This window comes from Euprymna scolopes, chromosome 9 (genome assembly GCF_053919585.1).
Source record: "Euprymna scolopes isolate OS-2025 chromosome 9, ASM5391958v1, whole genome shotgun sequence".
Classification (NCBI taxonomy): domain Eukaryota; kingdom Metazoa; phylum Mollusca; class Cephalopoda; order Sepiida; family Sepiolidae; genus Euprymna; species Euprymna scolopes.
The window spans coordinates 40,773,046-40,800,164 of NC_136490.1; the positions used below are offsets into that span (position 1 = coordinate 40,773,046).

The 27,119-nt window shown below is 32.5% G+C and overlaps 1 protein-coding gene across 3 annotated transcripts in view; it reads right to left on the bottom strand.

The window, feature by feature from the left end:
• The window catches only part of LOC145284520 (all trans-polyprenyl-diphosphate synthase PDSS1-like), a 55,157-nt gene that overhangs the window by 11,682 nt on the left and 16,356 nt on the right, over positions 1 to 27,119 (bottom strand). For all 3 annotated transcript variants that reach the window (XM_080133406.1, XM_080133407.1, XM_080133408.1), the window contains exons 5-7: positions 13,670 to 13,781; positions 7,624 to 7,733; positions 92 to 172 (exon numbers count right to left, since the gene is read on the bottom strand). In XM_080133406.1, coding sequence (XP_079989532.1) covers positions 92 to 172; positions 7,624 to 7,733; positions 13,670 to 13,781 — 303 coding nt within the window. The remainder of the gene's footprint in view (positions 1 to 91; positions 173 to 7,623; positions 7,734 to 13,669; positions 13,782 to 27,119) is intronic.

A 27,119-nucleotide genomic window follows, 5' to 3' on the forward strand; every position in this document is an offset into this window, starting at 1 on the left:
TGTTACTCACTACAAGTCTGGGAGATTAGCAATCATTACTAAAACTGAACAAAGATGAAATTAATTTTAAAAAAAGATAAAAAAAACATACCTGGAAAGTTAAGCCAATGTTACGGCCATAATTATAAGCAATATCAATAACATCCTCACAACAATTACCCAATATGGCTACCTGTAAAAAAATAAAAATAAATAAAATACTAGTAAATAGACAGATAACACTAATAGTTGGGATATATATATATATATATATATATATTTACTATTATATAAAAGGAACATAGTGTGAGTTTGTTCCCTATGAACTCGAAAATGGCTGAGCCAATTTTTGTGAAAATGGCTGAGCCAATTTTTGTGAAATTTCACACAAAGATACTGTATGTGCCTGGCAGTGTTCTTAGGTAAGTTTTGTACAGGAATGAGTATTGATAATTGAAAAGTTTGGATGAAAGAAGGAACAGGCGATTTTGACCAAAGTTAATACCTTACACTACAACATCATCTTACACCACAAGTGCATTTGAGAAGTTTTATTACCACACAAGCTGAAAGGCCCAACAAAATCAACAGTAGGTTCAAAATGGATCGAACCATGATACTTGACTTTTTCTTTTTACACTTTAATTCAAGCCATTATATATATATATATAAATAATTTTATAAAATCAACAATAGAGTCTCTACAGTGCAATATAGACTATAATAACGTTAGAGTCTGTTTGTAAAACGTTAGGAGACTGAAGATGTTGGAGGCATTGTATATAAAAGTGAGACAACCCAAAATAAACAATATAAATTATGAATCCAGCAAAAATATTTTAAAATGCCTCTGTTAATGTATATAAAAAACAAAAAAAAACAAAAAAAAACTGTCCAATAAATTTGTATATAAATAGCCCACATAAGCCAAAAACGATCTTATAGTACGATGTAATTTTAAAACACGACCTTATCATTCGACGTAATTTTAAAACGACTTTTTATATAACCAGCCTGACGATGGCGGAAACGCCGAAAGCGCTCGCAGACTACGGAACACTTTTACACCATTTTACATATAACACAAGAAGGATTATTCGAAAACTGGAAAAAATAAAACGGAAAATTGTCAAACAAGAAAATGCTGTGCTGTTTAACAACATATGCTTAAAGGAGAATATGCTGCCTAAATATACACAATATATATATATATCTGAACGTATATACCATTCACTGGACAAAGCGGGGGAGGGCAGAGCGGTAGCTCTAGATATATCTAAGGCTTTTGACAGGGTATGGCATGAGGGTCTCCTCAGGAAAATCAGATCATACGGTATCACTGGTAGAATACTTAACATAATTAAATCCTTCTTAGATAAGAGAAAAATCCAGGTTGTCCTCGACGGTCGTACATCTAAACAATATGATATAAATGCGGGGGTGCCCCAGGGTTCTATCCTTGGACCTCTATTGTTCCTGATATTCATAAATGACCTCCCCGACAACATTGCCTCTGAGATGGGTATATATGCTGATGACACTACACTCTATGGCAGGCACGACAGGAAGACGAATGAACACATTTCTAAAGAAATGGCAGAACACATTTCTAAAGAAATGGCAGAAACACTAGAGGAAGACCTCCAATCTGTAGTGGAATGGGGACAAAAGTGGTTGGTCGCGTTCAATGCTGCCAAGACTAAACTAGTTTCATTCAATAATTACAAGAAACCCTCTCTACCACCCATAGCAATGGCCAACGACTCTTTATCTGAGAGTCCATCTTTCAAACTCCTTGGCCTAACGTTCACAGGAAACATGAGTTGGAACAATTACATTGAAGGCATTGCCAGGGCCGCTGCAAGAAAGGTGGGCTCTCTCTACCGTGCTAGAAAACTACTAACACCCGAAAGTATCCTGTACCTCTATAAGGCCACCATTCGCCCATGTATGGAGTATTGCTGCCACATCTGGGCTGGTGCATCTGCTACTAGTCTCTCGCTCCTTGACAAGGTTCAAAAGAGAGTCGCAAACCTGATAGGCCCTGAACTGGCATCTAAGCTTCAGCCTCTGTCCCATCGACGAAATGTTGCATCCCTCTGCCTTTTCTACAAGTATTTTAGTGGTGAATGCAATCACTTGTGCCCCCACGACGTGAGCACCCTCGACAAACCCGACAGGCTGCTAAATCCCACCCCCACACTGTAGAGATCCCTAGATGTAAAAGATCTTTTTACTCCAATAGTTTCTTCCCCAGAACCGCTAGACTCTGGAATTCCATTCCAGGTCCCTGCTTCCCCAACAGTACTGACGTGCAGAAGTTCAAGTGTAACGTGAACCGAAACCTTGCTGCCCAAATCCCTACATAGTACCCCAGTAGTGTTGCCCCTGATAGTAGCCCCCTACACCAAAGTGGCAATTTGCCTTGTTTGGGGTGAAAATGTAATAAAAAAAAAAAAATAATAAAAAAAAAAATATATATATATATATATATAAAGAATAAAAATCCTGTTTGCAGTTGATTGGAGTCCCAAAATATTAAATACTATATAAGTTTATTTTTTACCTACAGAAAAGTTCTTAAAAAATTTAATAAATTAAAAATGTATATATAAATAAAAATGTGTCCATTCAAAAGAAGCAACTTAATGCAGACATTTGCATGCAAGGAAGCAAAATTATCGCTTAGATAAATGAATTTGAATACAGTGGCAACTTCCCACACTGCTACTATTGCTAATAATGAAGAAATTAAAAAAAAAAAAAAATTAACTTATACACACAAGATAATGAAAATAATTCACAATACAAATAATGATTAAAATCTCTTTGTTTAAAAGCAAATATGGCAATTGGTGATTAATTCGATGGTGTCAATGTAAAAATTCTGACTTTTTTTTTTTAAATATCACAAATCACAAATGAACTTTTTGTTAGTCCTGTTCCACTGCTAAACATAAGTTACAGAATTTCCATGAACAGAGTTACTTTCCAAGAACTTCCCACTTGTAAAGCAACATTACCACAAAATTGTTTCTCTAAGACCTTCAACCGGATCATCTTAAAATCTAATGTGCATAAATGTTTATTATAAACCAAACTCATAAAATTTTCAAATGTACTTATTCAGTTTAATCAAGACATTAAAAAATGAAAATATTGAAAAAAGTTATATTGTACATATCCGTTATGGAATGAAGTTCTCCGAAAAAGTTTCACTTATTTGATCAAGTAGTTGTTTTTTTTGTTTTTGTTTTTTTTACAGCGGAAAAAAAACAAAAAAAAAACGCTTTGTTATGATACTGAGCAAAAGGTAGATATGTTTTGATTTTTGAGAAGAAAAGCTATTATTTAACATGGGGAGAGGAGTGTCGGTGCTTTAGACTGAGTTATCTCCCCATGGAATGTTCTAAAACTCCAAAGTGCAGTGTCATAAAAACGTTTTTTCTGCTGTAAAAAAAAAAAAAAAAAAACTTGATCAAATTAAGTGAAGTTTTTTTTACTTTATACCATAATGGGTGTGTACAATATAACATTTTTTTCAATATTTTCATTTTTCTTAATGTCTTGATTAAACTGTATAAATACCTTTTATTCATTCCATTATTTTCAATCCTCTCATAATATTCATCATAATTCAATTGTCAATCTATCCATCTCATTAACACTTATCTTTTTGTTTGTTTCTTATATACCCAATTGCAGGAATTTCAGGGAGACTGAAAGACATTATGGAGGTTGGGTAGCCTTTTCATATCTTCTACATCTATAATGCATATGCTGCCTCGGAGCTTAGGACGTCATGAGGAATAGAGTAGAGGCAGCTCGTAAGCAGTTGTGAACTATTGGATAAAGTTTTAATATGTGATTGTCTGTTTCTATGCAGAGTCTGGACTTCCAACAAATTACATCAGTTGCTCAATTATTCTTGAAGAGTCAGTAAGAAATGCCCCATCTTTTGTGGTGCCTGATGTGTTCCCCCTGTTGGGGGAACTAAAATAGATCTCAATAGCATTCAATCACAGAGTTTTCCTACCAGACCAAAATTTAGCGATCCTCAACCATGAGTGTACTACTGGCAGGATTAACACCTATAGAGAAAAAGACTCCAGCTCCGATAATTGAAATCAAACTTTAAATGTCCAGAGATGCTTAATAGAACCCAAGACTAACACTATGCTGTTGTTCTTGTGTGTGTATATGTGTGGAGTTATCCTAAAGATGCATCTGTTCCAACTCATGTTCCCTGTGAACGTTAAACCGAGGAGTTTGAATGAAGTACTTTCAAGTAATGTATTTTTAGCCATAACTATTGGTGGTTGACAAAGTTTCTTGTAATTATTAAAGGAAACGAACTTAGTCTTGGCAGCATCGGACATTACCATCCATTTTTGACCCATTCCACTATAGACTGGCGGTCTTCCTCTAGGGTTTCCGCCATTGCCTTGGATATATGCTCATTCGTTTTCCCCTCGTGCCTGTTATAAAGCTTGGTGTCATCAGCAAATATACCAATCTCAGAGACAATTTTATCAGGGAGTTCATTTATGAATATCAGAAATAATAAAGGTCCAAGAATTGACCCCTGAGGTACACCTGAATTTATATCATATTGCTTAGATGTACGACCATCGAGGACAACCTGGATTCTTCTCTTATTTAAGGATTTAATTAATTAAGTATTCGTTCAATAATACCATAGGATCTGATTTTCATGAGAAGAGCATCGTGCCATACCCTATCAAAAGCCTTAGCTATACCTAGGATTATTGCTCTCCCCTCCCCTGCCTTATCTAGTGCATGGTATATGCGTTCAGAGATTAGTTAGAATATCTGGAGTAGAACGGGCTTGCCTAAATTTTAGTTTAGCAACTGTAAGGTGGGGGACAAGAGCTGGATTAATTATGGACTCAATACTGTATGTTTTAATGTGGGAGAGTTGTGTGACTAATTCAGTATGACAAACTAACTTACCTCCCTTGTTTTCTTTGAAATTCACCATTGAGAAAATACAAAATGTCCAACTAGTGTTTAGGACTTTGTGAAAATAGCTTTGACACATCTACTGAATCATATTTCATAATTTTTAGAATTGCTACTAATTTCGACATGAAACATATGTGTTTGTACCTGAAAGGTATTTATTCGAAACACTGCACAAACGCCAAATGATGCAATGTTTTTTATGTTATTCATTTTTTTAAAAATTTATGACATACACATCTATTTTTTTTTTTTTAAATTTATGGCATATACATCTATTTTTTTTTTAATTTATGACATACACATCTATTTTTTTTTTAATTTATGACATACACATCTATTTTTTTTTTAATTTATGACATACACATCTATTTTTTTTTTTTAATTTATGACATACACATCTATTTTTTTTTTTTAATTTATGACATACACATCTATTGTTTTTTTAATTTATGACATACACATCTATTTTTTTTTTAATTCATGACATACACATCTATTTTTTTTTAATTCATGACATACACATCTATTTTTTTTTAATTCATGACATACACATCTATTTTTTTTTTAATTCATGACATACACATCTATTTTTTTTTAATTCATGACATACACATCTATTTTTTTTTAATTCATGACATACACATCTATTTTTTTTTTAATTCATGACATACACATCTATTTTTTTTTTAATTCATGACATACACATCTATTTTTTTTTTAATTCATGACATACACATCTATTTTTTTTTTAATTCATGACATACACATCTATTTTTTTTTTAAATTTATGACATACACATCTATTTAAAAAAAAAAAATCCTTGTATGAAATTTGAACTTTGATATTAAATTAGTAAAAACTACTTTAGTAATGTGTACTCTGCCTATTCCTTTTTTGTTGTCAACCAATCATGTTTCTATTTTTGAACAAACAAAAAAACTTTAAAAATAGTATCTTTTTAATAGTATCTATATAAATTGTATGCTAAGGCATTTTATCCTAATACAATACGTTATCACATTTAACACATTAAAAATTTTTTTTTTTTAAAATGAGATCCCCCAATCAGCAAAGATAGTTATTGGTGATTAATTTGATGTTGCTAAGTTAAACAATTCTGATTTTATACATTTTAAAATTAATTGTTCTAAAATCCAAATTATGTTGCTCTGTCGACTAAAACAGTACAATTTTAAATAAATATATTTCAAAACATGGTATTTACATTATCGACTAGAAAAATATTTTGCTAACAATTATTTTTACGGTACAAAAACAGAATATTATTTTTAAAAAGAATTAAATTGCAATAATTTAAATAAATAAAGAAAGAGACATTCATTTTATTTAAAGAAAATTTAGCATAAATTGACAATTATTGAAAAAGTCATTTTTTTCTTAATAGCATTGACCTTGACAGACATTTCAAAAGTACTATTATTATTATTATTATTATTATGAACAGTAAATTATACAAATTGATGCAGAAAGCACTGTGGAATTTATATGGATCCCCGTTAATATAGATAGATTATGCTATTTTTAATTTATAATATAAATCTCACCTGTCTGTTTAAATCTATGTATGTATGTTTGTATGTTTCGCAAAAACTTTTGACAGAGACGACGGATCCTGACAAGATCGGTATCATTTTGAAGCTCGAGGTCTCGGATGACAAATATAGAAAAATTGGCCCAAAACATTAATTCCTTCAGCCTAAACTTGGCTGTTTTGTACAAAGAGGGATTGATTTTTTTTTTCACTGACATTTTAGCAAGTCATCATCACCGTTGGATTGACTTCAGTTAATTTCAACGCTTTTGACTTCATGAAGACATCAGCTAAGACGTCAGATTTTCTTTCACTTTCTTTTCCACCTTCACGTCACAGGTTCAAGCCTGCCTGCCTACTACCATTTTTTTTTTTTTTTTTGCTCAACATACACCTCCAAACACCCGGGCAATGCCAGGCACCCAGGCTAGTAAATATATATATATGTGAAAGAAGTCGTCAGGATAGAAAGAGATTTTATTCTTGAAAATTTTGCGATATCAACATCTACCATCCTGTACGACACATTATGTTGGTAAATAAACATAATATAATTGAAAATTATTAAAATTCCTTTAATACTGTCATTACTACAATTTGTATTCTAATAGCATTCAAATACAAGTCAGTTCATACTATGCAAAATGCTTCAAGCAAGCTACATGCTCCTCATATATATATATATATATATATATATATATATAACATTTAAAAAATAAAAAATAAATAAAAAAAATACAATCTTCTTCCATAAATGGCTAAAATAATCCACGTGAACTTTTTCGAACATGATTGCTAGGAATGAACGCTGTCCACACTACAATTTTCCAGTTTTTCAACGGCTTTCATTTTCTTTTCGATACTTTTTTGTGACCAAGAGCGGAGGTCTACTGGTAATATAAAAAATAACAATAAAAATATTAAATACAAAAAGGAACATCGTTTTTCATGCTTCAAAAAAACCCTCATAACCTTTAAATCTCTCTCTCTCTCTCTCTATATATATATATATATATATATATATATATATATATATATATATATATATATATATATATATAAGCACAAGAAAACCCATATTGAAAATTCATTAAAAATTACTCACAGCTTTGCAGCTATTAGCAATTAAAGAGGCTGTTTTTTTGAAAGTCTTTTTTAAATAATGATTGAATCTTTCATTTTCATCTTCTTTAGATCCAAGCTGCATAAATTCACCTGAAAGAATAAAGTTTTCAAATATAAAAAGAATACACGAATAAATTTAATTTGAATAAATTAAAAAGAATCATTACCCAAACAGTGAATCATTGGTGGTTCTTCGTTATTGTAGCAAAATTTGAAAATAGAATTACAAGTGAAACCAACGGTATCTACTGAATTGTCACGTCACGGTAATGAACATATTAAAAAATTACGAAAAACGATAGAGTAAAAAATTAATTATTAGTGTAAACAGTTTTTCGAAGATAATTAGCAAAAATAAAGTTTTGCTAAATTGTCCAAAGATTTTCAGTTTTTAGAAAAGATTTACCTCTCCTTTTGTTACAATTAGAACTTTCTGGTTTCCTTTTTGCAAAACTTAATTTTCGCCGTCTTCAAAAACTATTTTGACTAATAATTAATTTTCTACCTAATCGTTTTTTGTAATTTTTGGCTATGTCCATTACTGTGACATAACCATTTAGTAGATACCATTGGTCTCACTTGAAATTCAATATTTAAATTTTCAAATTTCGTTACAATAATAAAGAAAAACTGAATCATCTTCTTTCATCTTTTAACATGAGTATACAACCTCCATCAATAAAAGAAAGAAAAAATATATCAATTGGTATAAAAATCAATATATGACATTAATAAAAAATAAAATTATATTTGAATAAATTTAAATGTATACAAAGACAGGTGGGAAGTGACAGTGTTTAATGACATGAAGTGATAACCTGGGTATGCCAAGCTAGAATCCAATTCGTTCCCCAGAAACACTTTTACTTGTTGGCAACCTTCACGTGGTCCCTCCTGTAAGTACCCGATTTCTTTCTAAAGAGATTTCTGACTAGAATATTCTGATTCATATGATATTGGAAAAAAAAAAAAAAAAAAAAAAAGCAAAAGATAGTGCATAATCTAATATATAAAATTATGTTGGCCAGATTTTCAAAGTTAAACCTAGATCTCATTTAAGCTGAGCAATCAAATTATTTTGAGAACCAGAAACAATAAACAAAAGAACAAATTTAGGTACTTGTACAGTTTAATCAAGACATCAAAAAATGAAAATATCGAAAAAAGGTCCATTATGGAATGAAGTCCTCCGAAAAAAAAAAAATTCACTTAATTTCATCAAGTAGTTTCTTTTTTACTGCGAAAAAACTATTTGTTATGATACCGAGCAAAAGGTTTGATTTTTAGGCAGAAAAGCTAGTATTAAAGATGAGGAGGGAGTGTTGGCGCTTTAACTGGAGTTATCTCCCTGTGGCATGTTAAAAAAAAATTCCAAGAAAAATGACTTCAACTCGCTTTCATAAAAACGTGTTTTTTCTGCTGTAAAAAAAAAACTACTGGATCAAATTAAGTGAAATTTTTTTCTGAGATCTTCAGTCCAAAACGGATATGTACAATATAACCTTTTTTTTTTCTTTTTCTTTTTTTTTTTTTTTCGATATTTTCATTTTTTAATGTCTTGATTAAACTGTATAAGTACCCAAATTTAATCTGCTCCTAGCTAAGGGGAATAACTCATTGCTTTATCCTAATTTTTTGATTTACTTCTTTGCTTATATATTGAACCTAAAAAGGAAAATAAAAGCCACGGTTATAGAATAAAGAAATATTTAGAGAACAAACGTGAACACAATGCATCCTGGACAACACTGGCTCAATACAATAATTAATAACTTGAGAATATGATGTTCAGCATAAACCCCTGTTTTAAAGAGTTAATCACTTTTTCCAAAGGGACCAGCTGATTTCTTGGGTGGCCTAACACTGGGTGAGACATTTTCCCCATATCACCTGCTTGTCATATGCAACGTGCATCTATGCACTACCATTAAACATGCAGCACTGCACATGCAGGGCTTTACATTGCGAGTGAAACAGTCGCATTTGCAAGTGATTTTTCAAAGTGGCGACTAGAAATAATGAAACGCTTATCTTTTGGCGATTGTGTTTCTTTCACTGACAGTCTTCCAAAGCTCATTACTGAGTGAAAAATAATATCTTTTCAATTTTTTTTTTTTTTTTAAATAAAACAAAGTTAAATTATTTAAACAATAAAAGTTTAATAGAACAATATACTCTTTTTTTTTTAACGAAGGCTGTTTAAAAAAATATCTGAAGAAATTAGAATGTTTATACCTTTAAGTGTCAACATAAAATTTGTTGTATGTTTAGAATTACACTAATTAAAAAAAAAAAAAAAAAAAAAAAACACAGAAAAATCTTTATGATCTACATACTCATCACAGAATGAAGATGTCATATTCTAAAAATCATGTGGGTTTGCCTAGTAATTTTTCTATTTGGCTAATAAAAAAAAAATATTTAGTTGTCAAAGGTCAACTAAAGATAAATTTGTCCATAGAGCCCGGACATATTTACAATGTAATTAAGGGATGACTCCAAAGTTTTAAAATCGGGACTTAACTACTTAATGCACTTTAGGGTTAGAGTCACTATCCTCAAGTGTCTAAGGTCTCTCTGTATAGGAGTTTGTCAGAACAACCTGGCATGAGGATACTTTTTTTTCTCAAAGTAAACCCTGACTAAATATTCAAAATCATATAGTATTTGCAGCTCAAATAAGATCTCCATTATCCATGCTAGCTTTTACAAGAAATGGTGCACCTCCTCCAAATGTTACCTCAAGTAGAAGCACGAAGCTGGATACTCCACCAGAATAGATGAATTCTTGTCCTGGAATCCAATAAGACCAAGAGAACAAAAAAAAGAAAGATATACTATAACATATTTAAATATTAAAATGGTCAAGAGGGGAGAGGAAAATTATGTTCTCAACTTCGTTAAAAACTCAGTGTTTATTAGATAAAAAAACGTTAATGGAACATTCGAATATCTATGTATCTAACAGATGTTTGCTTGCGATGCTTTTTTGAATAAATTCAATTATTTATACAAAAGGGCATTTTTACCTAAATGCGAGTTCGGAATAATTTTCCCTTTGACAAATTTGGTACCCCCAAATGGAGAACGGCATATATATTGTTTTTAAAATATAATTATCCACTGACACGTGTTTCATTGTCTACGACGTGTTTCATTTCAGAGTAGCTGAATCCAGCGAGATTGTATCTAATAAAGATTTCAAGTGTTAGCCCCAGGTAGGGGGACCCCTCGATTCCTGAGAACTTTGAAGGAAAACTAAAAAAAAACAAATAAATAATGCTAAGTACATGTATATACCTATCTAATCACCAAATAGACAAAGTACAGTAAAAACAAATGAAACGATATGGCGTTGAAGTATTTCTATTACACTTACCAATTAAATTCACAACTTGAATTGCGAAGAGCATGAATATGTCCAAAGTTAACATTCTATAAATGGATCACAGAATATTTAAACTCATCACTTCACAAAATGATATTGCATTTCTTGGAGGTACCGCCAGCATATTTTTTTTGTTTTTTTTTTTAGTTTCTGCATGAAGTTATATTGGCAGAGATAGATTTTAGATAAGAGATCAGAGTGATCTGGGATTTGCAATTCACTTCATCTTCGGGTTAGGGAGACTTACAGGGCTCCACTCTGCAAGTAAAATAGGCAAGGACATTTTTATAGGCAGAGCCATCATTTTTCTTTTTTTTTGTGTTTCTTTACAATAATCCAGTCATAATATAGAAAAGATTGAGAGAGAAAAAAAGTTTGAGGGAAGAAAAGAGAGACAAATAGATAGAAAAGAAACAAAGAAAAGGAAAATGAAAGGAAGGAAAGGAAAAAAAGGAAAAGAAAAAGAGGAAAGTGAAAAAAAGGAAAAAAGGAGGAAAGAGAAAAAAAGAAGAGACAAAAAGAAAAAGATTAAAAAAAGAAAAAGCCTTTATTTTTTAAACTAGTTCAATTTTTAGAGTGGGTAATCAAACTCTTACTACATGATAATATTACAAGTGTCCAACATCTTTTCATCTGTGACTAAAAATTACAATTGCAAAAAATCATGGTCATTAATTGAATGTTTAGATGCTTTGCGAACATATTTTATCCACTTTTTTTAAAAATTCATTTATAACATCGGCAATTGTGAATTTATTGGGGGGAAAAAAAAAATGATCATTGTATTTGATTTAACATCTATTTTACATGCTGATATGCATGTGGAGGATGGTTTCAGAAATTAGTTTTGAAACTTATCTATCTCTGATCAGGTCCTTATTTATACCACTTCCTCCCAGGTTTTAATTTGCCTTTCCTGTGAACTAAAACTATTACCTCAACTGTTGTACATTTAACTCAAGGACTCTCATCCATTGTTTCAATGTGACCATACCAACAAAGTCTACTTTTTTGCACACGATCTCTCTATACTGTCACAATTTAATCTCCCTCTGAAATCATCAGATCTAGGCATGTCTTCAATGCATCTATCATCATAAAAACAAAAATTAGAGTTAAAATTTAAAAAAAATAAATGAGAACATTTTAAAAACTATTTGCTCCTTCCCCTGTTTTCCCCCTCCTAAATTCTGATGATTTCCTTTTGTAAAAATAAAAAAAAGTATATGTGAAGGATTTAAATGTACGAATAGTGGTTTAAGTTCTATGAGTATGTAGTTCATATAGAGAGATACAAAGATGGCCGATTTTATATGTACGGCTTTGTAATGCTAGTTGTAAAGATTTGAGTTTGTTTAAAAGACAATAATAGAGGACTTGGTCAGCATCTTGTGAATGTTATCCTTATTTCAGGTAATAAAATACAACAAACCAAATGTAGGTAAATAAAGGATTAAAAAAAAGAAAAAAAAAAACATGAAGAGGAAAAAATGAACCACAACAGAAATTAGACTAGTACTATTACAAAAGCAACACAGAGATTCATTTACACCTAATCCTGAAAAATATATCAACAATTCTACAAAAATAACTTACTTTGATTGATGATATAATCATTGGATTACAAAAACAAAATCAGTTTGATTAAAGAAATTTGGATCAGATGAATTTGAGGCACACCAGAATTAGTAACAACCAAATGGACACATTTTGCCTTAAAAATGACTTGTCTTCTTACGTCTGATTCAAATACAAAAAAAAAAATACACAGGAATGCGAGTGATCGATCGCAAAAAAAAAAAAAAAATCGTATAAATTCAGATGAATTTCTCCAAAGTGGGAGGCCATAGATTTATTTGCAAAGTTTTTTCTTTAAGCAAAATGTATAAACAAATATATATATATATATATATATATATATATATATATATACATTTTTTAATTGAGCCATTTTATCTAAGGAGCTAAATAAATAAATAAGCCAAGCATGCGGCGTCCCCCTCCACAAGTGAAAAGTTTACTTTCCATATGACCAATGTTTGTGCAAAATTTCCAAAAAAAATCTAAAGCAAGGTTATTGAGAAAAGTGCAAACAAGCGGGAGTGAATTACTAGGTCCACTCCCTCCTTTGTCAGGGGACCAATAAATAAATACGACTTCAAGGTCAAAAAGTAGCCAACAGTAACTGTTAAGATGGATAGATTCCAACTGAGAAAACAGCAACTCTTCCTTCTTTGTCAGTTTGTCAAAACATCAATCATGGAATGTAAGAACTAAAGGACAAAATAAAGGAAGCCAGAAACGAAAACCCAAAGTCCACTTTCTACTCTCTATAAATTTAAATAAAAAATTAATTTGAAAAAGATGTTAAAAAAATTGAAACGAATTAAACATTATTTTAACCATTAGAATTTTCGCTATAAAAACCTTTAATTCCTCATAGAATAAAATTATAAGTCTAAAGTAAAAAAAAAAAACGAAACAAAACACACAAGCAAATAAAAAATATAAAAACTATAGCAACAGTGTTATGACAAAATGTGCATCTTTGGTTGTTCCTCATTCTGGGGTGCCTCAAATCCATTTGAGCCTGAAATTTTAATGCAAAACTTTTTTTTTTTTTGAAAATGTGACTTACCTTTAACTAAATCTTCTATGACACCAGAAATTACAGTTACAACATATTCATTTTGTAGATTAGCTAATGCTGATGATGCTTGAGAAAGGATGAAGTTACCAGCAAGAATGGCCTAAAAAGAAAAAAATGTTGACATTAATATATATATATATTTGGATTACTCCCTTGGCGCTATTCTAGACTCATTATGGACATTGAAATTTTTCCTCTGGATTATTTTTGCATGCAAGTTAACTTGTCTCATTTTAACCTGGAGTCCACCTAATTATTGATGGATTACCTTCCAAGAATTTGAGTTGATTTACTTTTTTAATTTTATTTTTCTTTTGCCCTATCTTACTCCGCTCTTATTTCTTTGTACTTAATTTGTCTCGCTTTTATTTTTTTCTATGATTTAATTTTTTTTAATCAGACCTTTATTGTAAGTTTTTTTTTTAATTTGAAATTTTTTTTGATTTTTAAAATTTTTAAAAAAATATTTTTATAAATTAAAAAAAAAACAAAACAAAACATTTCTTAGTATTCCGTTTTCTTATATATTGTTTTTGTATACTTTGTTAACATTTACTGTTCCTTTCTATCCCTTTTCTCTTTACCCCCCCCCCACATATAGCCGCCTATAAAATAATTTTTTCCAATTCTAATCTCAATGTTTTCAAAGTTGGTGCTGTCTTTTTACCTTTACTTTTGTATAATGCTGGCTTTTTCTCCTCTTCTGATGAGGAGCATTTACCTTTGAAATGCCATGGCCTAAAGAGGTTTTCTTCTTTATTCCTCTTTCTGTAATCCTTATTGACTTGATAATGTAATAAATTCCCTGTAACTTTACACTTTATCTTCCTTAACTTATTCTATATATCTATATATCTATATATATATATATATATATATGCACACACACTTGAATAGTCTATACTTTACGATAATAAGAATATATATATATATATATATATATATATATATATATATTTATAAATGAGGGAACAATTCCAATATTTTTTCCCTGATTCCAGTACAATTACCAATTCTGATACTTAAATTTCTAAATATTGAGCTGCTTTTTTCTTTAATAGGTGCATATATTTTTGCAAACAGAAAAATATAATTGTGGGAGTGACTATAGATTTTAGTTTTACTGGTAATTAAAAATCAACATTTATGATTCCATCGTTAGTACAAGCCATGGAAAATGAATTTGTAAACAAAACCTATCAGATAAAGATAACAAAGAATTGTTTTTGACATTGGAAAATATGCATAATTTTTACCAATTCTTACACCTAAAAATTCTGTACTAATAAAACTTAATTATTAAATCATTTCTCTCTGATAGGTTCATAAGAGTAGTAGTTGAGGGGCAAAACTCAAGCTCACAGTATAAATGCTGGAGTCCCTCAGGGGTCCATCCTGGGCCCAACTCTTTTCCTGATCTACATTAATGATCTTCCAAATCACATCCTTACATCATTCGTAGACATTTTTGCTGATGACACTACCATCTATCATAGCATATCTAAGACAGTAAACGACCAAGTTCTCTCCGATTCTCTCTCCTCTGATCTTGATCACGTTGTACAATGGGGAAAGGAGTGGCTGGTTACTTTTAATGCATCTAAAACCAAGCTTCTATCTTTACATCATCAACGTTCTGATCCCCATCTGGCATCAATTAAAATGAATGGCTCTCGTCTTGGGGAGGCTTCCTGTTTTGACAGGCTTCTGGGCTTGACCTTTACTCCTGATCTTAAATGGAATACGTACATCAAATCTGTTGTCAAGGCCGCTGGAAAAATGGTGGGATCCTTCTATCGATCCAGTAGATATCTCACTGCTGATGCAATTCTATCTATCGTCCAAGGATGGAATACTGTTGCCACATATGGGCAGGAGCTGCTAGAAAAGACTTGTCCTGCCTTGATAGGGTTCAAAATAGACTTCGTGGCCTGGTGGGAGATGTCCTTTTCTCTTCCCTGCAACCTCTTTCTCACTGAAGATATGTTGCGAGTCTGTCTCTGCTTTATCGTTATTCTAATGGCAAGTGCTCGACTGAACTCCAATCTATGGTCCCCCCCTTGCCAAACTTTCACAAGAAACACTCATCTAGCTGAAAACACTACCAATAATTCCTCCCACTCTTTATCTGTGCCTAAGCCTAAACATAGATTCCATGATCAAAGCTTCTTTCTTAGAACTGCATGCCTGTGGAATTATCTTCCGTTTTCCTGCTTTCCAGCTGTCTATAATATGGTTGTCTTCAAGTCCACCATGAACAAGTTTCTGATGAGCCGTTCCACTTAAGTTATCAAATTTACCAAACTTCCATTACTATCGATTTCTATATTGTCCTTTTGACTACTCTACACTCTTTAATCTTTATCCTTGAGTGGCCTATCGGCCTTGATAAGTGGTGACGCCTATGTAAAAAAAAACAAACAAAAAAAAACTTAATATCCTTCTTCTTGTGCTAATTCCTAGTAGCCTAGAAGTTGAATACCAGTCTATGAAACCAAGTATGACTTTATAACTGGGTTTAAATCCCCTGACAGGCAGTGACTATCATTTCATACACAGATGAGAAATTATTAATACTAGCAAGCCGCCTGGCATTACCCAGTCATAAAATCCGCTTAAATATGATATTTTAATTAATGCAGATTCCGTATTTATTATTATATTGGACCGGTCATGATTTAAAAAGTTTAGAAAAGATAACCCGTGCACAAACACCGAGAATCAAAACCAAAATGTTTAGCTTACGATTTACTTTTTCCTTTGACATTAATGCTTAAGCTATAAAAACATTTTTGCTGCAAGGCTAAAAATTAAAACATAAACAATAGCTATTATGTTATGCATGCATATTCGTAACACCAACATTCGACCTGCACCCGGCAAATTCCATTTTTCTAATTTTCACACTTTTGCACCAATTTTCCCCCGGCTAAAACCCAAATATAAAGTTTTGTATGGGTTCAAATACCCTATATGTTAAGTTTCATATCTGTAGACCAAAAACTGACAGAGGAGTTTGGTGGGCAAAATTTTTTAACAAATATATATACACATACCTAAATATATATAGAAAGAGATTTGTGTTTACTATAAGCCTTTTACGCAAATATTATGCAAGTATAAATCATGTAGAATATCTGTATGAATATGATTACACGTAATAGTTAACTAAAGGTGATCAGCCCATAAGAAAACCGAAAAAACTAATAGGGAATTAATTAAAATGAATGTTTAAAAGAATATGGATTTTAGCTAGATCTTTTGCAGATGAATGCAATTCCACAACCCATATATAACAAAGTTGTATTTTCTTTTTAAATAAATAGAAAGAAGGGTTTTTAATATGAATACAAATACACAAAAAAAGATCTATAGTAGTATAGAGTTATTGAAAAAATATTTACATATACACATACTTTCAAGAATACCCAACATTACTTGGAATTGAGTTCCTTTTCTACTTTGCTCATAACAGAAGAGATGTTGCGAGTTTGTCTCTGTTGTATCATTATTTTCATGGAAAGTGTTCGACTGAGCTTCAGTCTATGGTCCCCCCTTGCCAAACTTTTGCAAGAAACACTCGTCTAGCTGAAAACACTATCAATAATTTCCCCCACTCTTTATCTGTGCCTAAACCTAAACGTAGATTCCATGAACAAAGCTTCTTTCTTAGAACTGCACGCCTGTGGAACTGTCTTCAGTTTTCCTGCTTTCCAGCTGACTACAATATGGTTGTCTTCAAGTCTAACGTAAACAAGTTCTTGAGGAGTTGTTCCACTTGTTAACAAATTTACCGAATTTCCATTACTAACGATTACTATATTGCCCAATTTCTACTGTACACTCTTTGACCCTTATCCTCGAGTGGCCTCTTGGCCTTGATAAGTGGGGATGCCTATGTAAAAAAAGGAAAAACATCATATTACTTGCCCTTTTTTTTATTTACTTATTGCCACTGCCACTGCATGGTCAGAATAAACTGAATTTTTTGGAAAACTGAATTAGTGTTGTATACAATTGATTTAAATTTCATTAAAATCAAATATATGTATTTGAAGTTTTAAGATGGTTAAATTCTCGTAGCTCCTTAGGGAGTACATAGAGATTCAACACCACTTTCTGTTACACGGAAAATGTTATATGATTTTAATTTCATAAAAATACAAAATATTTGAAGTTTTAACAGGGAGTGTTTGCCTTCATAGCTCTCTTAGAAATGCATTTAAAGATTCCTGGAAAATTTGATATATATATGTATATATATATATATATATATATATATATATTTTTTTTTTTTTACATAGGCGTCACCACTTATCAAGGCCGATAGGCCACTCAAGGATAAGGGTTAAAGAGTGTAGAGTAGTCAAAAGGACAATATAGTAATCGATAGTAATGGAAGTTCAGTAAATTTGTTAACTTAAGTGGAACAGCTCATCAGAAACTTGTTCACGTTGGACTTGAAGACAACCATATTATAGACAGCTGGAAAGCAGGAAAACGGAAGACAATTCCACAGGCATGCAGTTCTAAGAAAGAAGCTTTGATCATGGAATCTATGTTTAGGTTTAGGCACAGATAAAGAGTGGGGAAAATTATTGATAATGTTTTCAGCTAGTCTAGTGTTTCTTGTGAAAGTTTGGCGAGGGGGGACCATAGATTGAAGCTCAGTCGAACACTTTCCATGAAAATAACGATAAAGCAGAGACAAACTCGCAACATCTCTTCTGTGAGATAGAGGTTGCAGCGAAGAGAAAAGGACATCTCCCACCAGGCCACGAAGTCTATTTTGAACCCTATCAAGGCAGGACAAGTCTTTTCTAGCAGCTCCTGCCCATATGTGGCAACAGTAGTCCATCCTTGGATGTATCTGGCTCTTATATAGATAGAGAATTGCAACAGCAGTGAGATATTTACTGGATCGATAGAAGGATCCGACTATTTTTCCAGCGGGTTTGACAACAGATTTGATGTACATATTCCATTTAAGATCAGGAGTAAAGGTCAAGCCCAGAAGCCTGTCAAAACAGGAGGCCTCCCCAAGACGAGAGCAATTCATTTTAATTGATGCAAGATGGGGATCAGAACGTTGATGATGTAAAGATAGAAGCTTGGTTTTAGATGCATTAAAAGTAACCAGCGACTCCTTTCCCCATTGTACAACGTGATCAAGATCAGAGGAGAGAGAATCAGAGAGAACTTAGTCGTTTACTATCTTAGATGTGCTACCATAGATGGTAAAAATGTCTACGAATGATGTAAGGATGTGATTTGGAAGATCATTAATGTAGATCAGGAAAAGAGTTGGGCCCAGGATGGACCCCTGAGGGACACCGGCATTAATACTGTGGGCTTCTGATTTTTGCCCCTCAACTACTACTCTTATGAACCTATCAGAAAGAAATGATTTAATAATTGAGAAGACATTTCCAGCTATACCATAGCTAGTGATCTTATGAAGTAAACCTTTATGCCATACCCTATCAAAGGCCTTTGATATGTCAAGAGCAATTGCCCTAGAAAGTTGCCTCTGTCGAGAGATTTGCTAATCCTTTGAGATATAACTGTAAGCACATCTGCTGTAGATCTAGCAGAACGGAAACCATATTGTGTGTCACTAAGAAGGTTATTTTTAGTTTTAATACAGATTCTCTAACCTTTCTATAGAGAACACAAACTGCGTGTTTGTCCCTTTAAGAATAATTTAGGAAGGGCACCGTCTTCGGGATCTAATGTAGAAAAGGCAAAATGGGCGTGAGCGTTTGTGTATGTCCATGAAAAGCTTTTTGTGTCGGGGTTCTCGTGTTGGTTAGATTCCAGGAGAAGTTTTCTTATACTTTCTAGATCGTAATATCTCAGATTCGCAAACGGACATCATCTCTATCTTTTTTTTGATAAAGTTTTAAAAAATTTGCACCATGCTGTCGTCTCCGGTGTTTGTCTTTTTCGTATAAATAAAGTGAAACTAATCGAACGCAAACGCCAACTCCTGGGTAGTATCTGTTCTGTAATTTATGTAGGATAAACCCTTCATACTGAGACAATTACCATTTATTTGGATACTGCCAGAGTGCCCACTTATTTGGGAGAGCTTTTTTTCCCACATTAAAAACGGCCTTCATGGGAGGTTTAAAAGCAACGCCATTTCTGCAAGTCATCTTTTTGATTGACTACGTTAAATTTGAACGCTTTACACTTCCAGTCGCGTCATGGAGTAGAGGTAAGACGCCAGGTTTTCCTTTCTTTTCTGTCTTCATACCGTGGATTCAAGCCTGCGTGCTTATTACCACTTTTTTTTTTTTATTTATTACACCTCCAAACACCTGGACAATGCTGGGCACCCAGGCTAGTAATAACTGATTCTCTCTCCTCTGATCTTGAGCATGTGGTACAGTGGGGGAAGAGGTGGCTGGTTATGCATCTAAAACCAAGCTCCTATCTCTATATCATCAACTTTCTGATCCCCATCTGGCATTAATTGAAATGGATGGCTCTCATCTTGGGGAACCTTCATGTTTTGACAAGTTTCTGGGTTTGACCTTTACTCCTGATCTGAAATGGAACACGTACATCAAGTCTGTTGCCCAAGTCGCTGAGAAAATGGTGGGATCCTTCTAGCGCTCCAGAAGATATCTAACTACTGATGCAATTCTCTATCTGTATAAAAGTCAAGTACATCCAAGGATGGAGTATGCTGCCACATCTGGGCTGGAGCTGCTAAAAACAGCCTATCCTGCCTTGACAAAGTACAAAAAATAGACTTCATGGCTTAGTGGAGTATGCTTTTTCTCTTCCCTGCAACCTCTCTCCCACAGAAGAGACATTGCGATCCTGTCTTTGTTTTATCATTATTTCCATGGCAAGTGCTTGTCTGAGCTCCAATCTCTGGTCCCCCGTCGCCAATCTTTCACGAAAAACATCTGTCTAGCTTAAATCACTGTCAGTAATTTTCCCCACTCTTTATCTGGGTCTAAATCAAAATGTAGATTCCATGAACAAAGCTTCTTTCTTAGAAGTGCATGCCTGTGGAACTCTCTTCCCTTTGCCTGTTTCCCACCTGACTACAACTTGGATGTCTTCAAGTCCAACATAAACAAATTCCTGATGAACCGCCCCCTTAAGTAATACACTTTATCAAACCTCCAATACTGACGATTATTACGACACTATCCCATTGGTTACTGTACACGCAATAACCCTTATTCCCGATTGGCTTCCGGGCCTTGATAAGTGGTGACCTCCATGTAAAAAACTAAAATGCAGTCAAGTAGTGTTTTTGCAATGTTCACGATTTCCGCTCATTCGAACCTCTAGATTGTCTAATGTATGTATTTAATAGTTCTTAATTCCCTTCATTCCCATGGCAATTGTTTGGGGGTCCTGGGGTAAAAGTTTACCAAATAGAGCAAAAGGTGGCTTCAAGGCTGGGTTCGAATCTCAAGACTGGCAAGAATTGTCACCTCCTATACTGATGATTGCATAGGCATGAAAGACTAGTGTCTGTAGGTATAAAGGATAATTATTATTTAATTTATAATTATATATACTAGCAGAATCTGTGGAAATTTCATAGTAGTTGAAAATTTTAAAAACACACACCAGTAAGAAACTTATCACATAATCAAACAATTAAAATGAGCTTGGACCATGTACCATTAAAAACTAAATCATGAAGCTCTGGATCTTCAGGTCCTGGTATCTCTGCTGACACAACTGCATCAATTTGATGAACTGTTCTGATCTTATCCGGATTTCGCAACATTATGATCACGTGGCAGTGTGGTAGCTCTCTTTTTTGAAATTCAATAACAAACATTTGCAAACAGAATTCCCAGCACATGTCTGTCTTTAATGTCTTTCAAAAGTTCAGCTAGATGTGCATGATACACACGTGATATTAAGTCAAATCGATTTTGTGTAAGTTCTGATGACTCCAAGTTGTTTACTATTTCAGGAGATCTTGATTACACGTGTATGTAAGGAATACGTCTGGTTTTTCGTATTTACAGAAAACTGCTTTGTACTAATTTCAACATGATATGTAAATTGGTAATAATGTTTTCACATGAAATGCGTAGGGATAAAAGACCCCTAATCAACAAAAAACACTGATTGTAAATATTTCAACATGACACTTAAGTAGCTAATAATATTTTCACCTGAAATGTGTTGGAATTTGTACTAATTTCAACATGACATGTAAGTACATAATGTTTTCACCTAAAATGTGTAGGTTTAAAAGATTCCTAATAAAAAAAAAAAAAAAAGCACCCATGATTTTACATATTTTGACACGACATTTAAGTAATGTTTTCACCTAAAATGCACTGAAATTTGTACTAATTTCAACATGATTTATATATAGGTAATAATGTTTTCACCTAAAATGCACTGAAATTTGTACTAATTTCAACATGATTTATATATAGGTAATAATGTTTTCACCTAAAATGCACTGAAATTTGTACTAATTTCAACGTGATTTATATATAGGTAATAATGTTTTCACCTAAAATGCACTGAAATTTGTACTAATTTCAACATGATTTATATATACACTTGTGCCCGATATTATTCATACCCCCCCTTGAAAATTGAGTTTATTAGGTGTAACTTTGTAAGAATTTATTGTTTACGTCCATATTGATACATATTCTTAATAAACCTCTTCTGATCATTTTCGTCATTTTAAAATCTCGGGATACTTGTAATAAAAGAAATATACAGCTATTTATAAAATCTGCAATGTTCAAAAATAATCATACCCCCTTATTTTTTCAGTATTAATCGAGTTTCTGACTGTTTGTTTCCTGTTTGATTCTTATTTTGAATGCTTTTATACAACCTTTGAATAATTCTATTTCGTTTTTTGCATTTTTCAGAAATTAAAATGATATCAACTGAAAACCAATAAAAGAATAAAAATTATTAGAATAGGGAAGAAAAAAGAGCTTAGTAATGATCTTAGGACTAAAATTGTGAATTCACATAAGGATGGTTTAGGTTACAAGTCAATTTCCAAGAAATTTGAGGTCCCTACAGCAACAGTACAGAGCATCATCAAAAAATTCCAGAGCCACCACACAACAAACAACTTGATTGGTAGAGGAAGGAAAAGGAAACTGTCTGCTAGAGCCACCAGGAATATTGTAAGAAGTGTTAATGCAAATCCAACCACCACTACTAATGACATTTTAGAAAATCTGGAGTCTTCTGGCATAAAAATATCAAGGCAAACATTGCAAAGGACTCTGCATGAAAATGGTCTGAAAGGAAGAAGACCAAGAAGGACTCCATTGCACACCGGAAAACACCTTGCAGCACGTCTAAAGTTTGCTAGGACCCATGTGAATTCTCCAGAGTCCGTTTTCTCAAGTATTTTGTGGACTGACGAAACAAAAATTGAATTGTTTGGCCATATGGATGCTTCTTACGTTTGGAGGAAGAAAGGAGAAGCTTACAACCCAAAGAACACCATACCCACGGTGAAACATGGTGGTGGTAGCCTAATGTTTTGGGGCTCCTTTTCGGCTAGTGGTCCAGGTAGTTTGGTCAAGATAGATGGAACCATGAAGAAGGAGCAATATTTGGAGATACTCCAGAAAAACATTAGACAGGATGCGGAGAAGCTCCATTTAGGACCAAACTGGGTCCTTCAACAGGATAATGATCCAAAACATACTGCCAAAATAGTCAAGAAATGGTTTGAGGATAATCAAATTAATGTTTTGGAATGGCCTAGCCTGAGTCCCGACGTGAACCCTATCGAAAACCTCTGGCACATATTGAAAACTGAGGTTAAAAAGCGGAAACCTAGAAATTTGAGGGATTTGGAGAACTACTGCATTGAATAATGGTCAAAAATCAGTGTTGATGCTTGTAAAAACCTTGTTGATAAATATCCAAAACGGTTACAGGCAGTTATTAAGAATAAAGGGCATGCTACTGACTATTAGTAAGAGAGGTATGAATAATTTTGAACTAGTGCCATTATTGTTTTTCTTTGTATAATGTTTCAAACTTGCATAATTTATTTATTTGTTGAGTTTAAATCAAATGCTTATGCTTGATTTATTGTTTGAAATCCCTTTAATATTGTCTACCTTCTGGTTTGAGCAATATTCTTATAGAAATCTCAAAGATCCGAGGGGTATGAATAATATCGGGCACAAGTGTAGGTAATAATGTTTTCACCTAAAATGCACTGAAATTTGTACTAATTTCAACGTGATTTATATATAGGTAATAATGTTTTCACCTAAAATGCACTGAAATTTGTACTAATTTCAACTTGATTTATATATAGGTAATAATGTTTTCACCTAAAATGCACTGAAATTTGTACTAATTTCAACATGATTTATATATAGGTAATAATGTTTTCACCTAAAATGCACTGAAATTTGTACTAATTTCAACATGATTTATATATAGGTAATAATGTTTTCACCTAAAATGCACTGAAATTTGTACTAATTTCAACATGATTTATATATAGGTAATAATGTTTTCACCAAAAATGCACTGAAATTTGTACTAATTTCAACGTGATTTATATATAGGTAATAATGTTTTCACCTAAAATGCACTGAAATTTGTACTAATTTCAACGTGATTTATATATAGGTAATAATGTTTTCACCTAAAATGCACTGAAATTTGTACTAATTTCAACATGATTTATATATAGGTAATAATGTTTTCACCTAAAATGCACTGAAATTTGTACTAATTTCAACATGATTTATATATAGGTAATAATGTTTTCACCAAAAATGCACTGAAATTTGTACTAATTTCAACGTGATTTATATATAGGTAATAATGTTTTCACCTAAAATGCACTGAAATTTGTACTAATTTCAACATGATTTATATATAGGTAATAATGTTTTCACCTAAAATGCACTGAAATTTGTACTAATTTCAACATGATTTATATATAGGTAATAATGTTTTCACCAAAAATGCACTGAAATTTGTACTAATTTCAACGTGATTTATATATAGGTAATAATGTTTTCACCTAAAATGCACTGAAATTTGTACTAATTTCAACATGATTTATATATAGGTAATAATGTTTTCACCTAAAATGCACTGAAATTTGTACTAATTTCAACATGATTTATATATAGGTAATAATGTTTTCACCAAAAATGCACTGAAATTTGTACTAATTTCAACGTGATTTATATATAGGTAATAATGTTTTCACCTAAAATGCACTGAAATTTGTACTAATTTCAACATGATTTATATATAGGTAATAATGTTTTCACCAAAAATGCACTGAAATTTGTACTAATTTCAACGTGATTTATATATCGGTAATAATGTTTTCACCTAAAATGCACTGAAATTTGTACTAATTTCAACATGATTTATATATAGGTAATAATGTTTTCACCTAAAATGCACTGAAATTTGTACTAATTTCAACATGATTTATATATAGGTAATAATGTTTTCACCTAAAATGCATAGATTTAAAAGATCCCTAAACAAAAAAAACATGACACTTAAGTAGGTACTGTATAATATAACCCTACCCCCTCTTTTCCGTCGCTATCCTGGTTCACGGGAGCATACTTGTGATGTACTTCTGGCCGTGTTCGTCGCTCCCAGCTCACAGGACCATAGATGCAACCCAGCAGGGCTGCATTCTTACTTGTCTAGTGGTGGACCCCTCAAGGGTGACCAGACTCTCACTGGTCACTGGAAAATATCTTCTGCTGCTCAGGGCACGCGAAATGTGCATGACCCTAAGTCCGTGTGGCAACATTGTTGATTTTGGTCGTCACTCTGGCTTTGTGCTGGATCCAGTCTATCTCTTCCATCATCTGGCGTCAGGGCCTACCTGAAATAAACTGCATCTTCATTTCAGGCCGGCAATCGAGAAACAAGGAAAAACTCTGGGACATTTTTATATAACGAAACAAAATAATTATTCATAAATCGGTTTACACTTGTTTAGTCGAGTTCTTTGATTCAAGCTTCATGATGCAGGTTGCATACTTAAGTTCCACTAATCAATTTCCCAGCTAAGAATAAGAGCTTTTCAACTTGGCTCTTATGAGGTTTCTCATAAACATCTGTTTTTCCTCTCCCATCTTCTCTTCCTCTATTTGAAAAGCAAGATCATCTGGTGTCGCCAGGGATCTTGTCATACTGAAATGTGTTGGAATTTGTACAAATTTCACTAGGACATGTAAATAGGTAATAATAGTAAGAACAATTTTTGGAGAGGAAATGGTTTTAATGAATTTTAATTGATAAAAAGCGCATATAAAAGGGAGGTAATTCATTTCTCATTAATATTTGTGATGATGGATTTTTTTTCGTGACACCAGATGTACAGACAACTAAATTAATATTTAGATATACACACACGAACACACTAGAAGAAAATACCCATCCCATATCTTAAATCTTTATTTTAATTTGGATCAAAATCCATTACATTATTTTAATTCTAAAAAATGTCTAAAATTTAATGTTTAATCTTAAGGGGTCTCAAAAAGAAATTGGATTTATAGAATCTTACCAATGACTATGGACCATATAACATTTCTGTATTTTTTTTTTCTTTGAAGCTAATTTTAAGATTAACAATTTGGTTGCAAAAAGTATGAATTTTAAACAATGTGCCATTGGAAAAAGGTTGCATAGTGATGCTGATGACTTGTGAATTTAGTGAATCCTGCAAATCACAAATTTGATTTTAATTTCTGGGAAATTTTATTTTATTATTTTGACTAGCCTGGATGCTCGGCATTGCCTAGATGTTTGGAGGTGTGTGTTGAGCAAAAAAAAAAAAAAAAAGTGGTAGTAGGAAGGCAGGCTCGAACCTATACTGCAGAAGGAGGAAAAGAACATGAAAAAAAAAAACCCTGATGTTTTTGCTGTTGCGCCCATTGCCAAACCGGAAGTGATGTAGGTTTAAATTAAGGCTAGTCAATCAAAAAGAGCAGATGACTTTCGAAAATATTGGCAAAAAAAAGTAATCCCCTCCCTGTAGAAAAGTGCCCAGTTGAGGATGAAAGAATTAATGCTTTTTAGCCAATTTTTCGATATTTGTCGTCAGAAGGGTCAAGCTTCAAAATGATACCAATCTTGTGAAAATCCGCTTCTGTCAAAAGTTTTAGGCAGATATACAAATATACATATATTTAAACAGTCAGGTGAGATTTATATTATAGATTAATAAGGGGAAGAGATTGAGAGGAGGAAGAGATATATCAAGCAGAAAGAGACTAATTTTTTTTTATTTCCCCTCTTTATTAACACTAAGACGTCATCACTTTCCTTTCTTTGCTGCTTCTTTTAACATTCCCCTTCTCCACTCTTTCTATATTATTGAAAAAGAAACCAGCAACATACAAGTAATAATATTACTATTTCACTTGTATTGAGAGAAAGAGAAAAACAGAAAGAG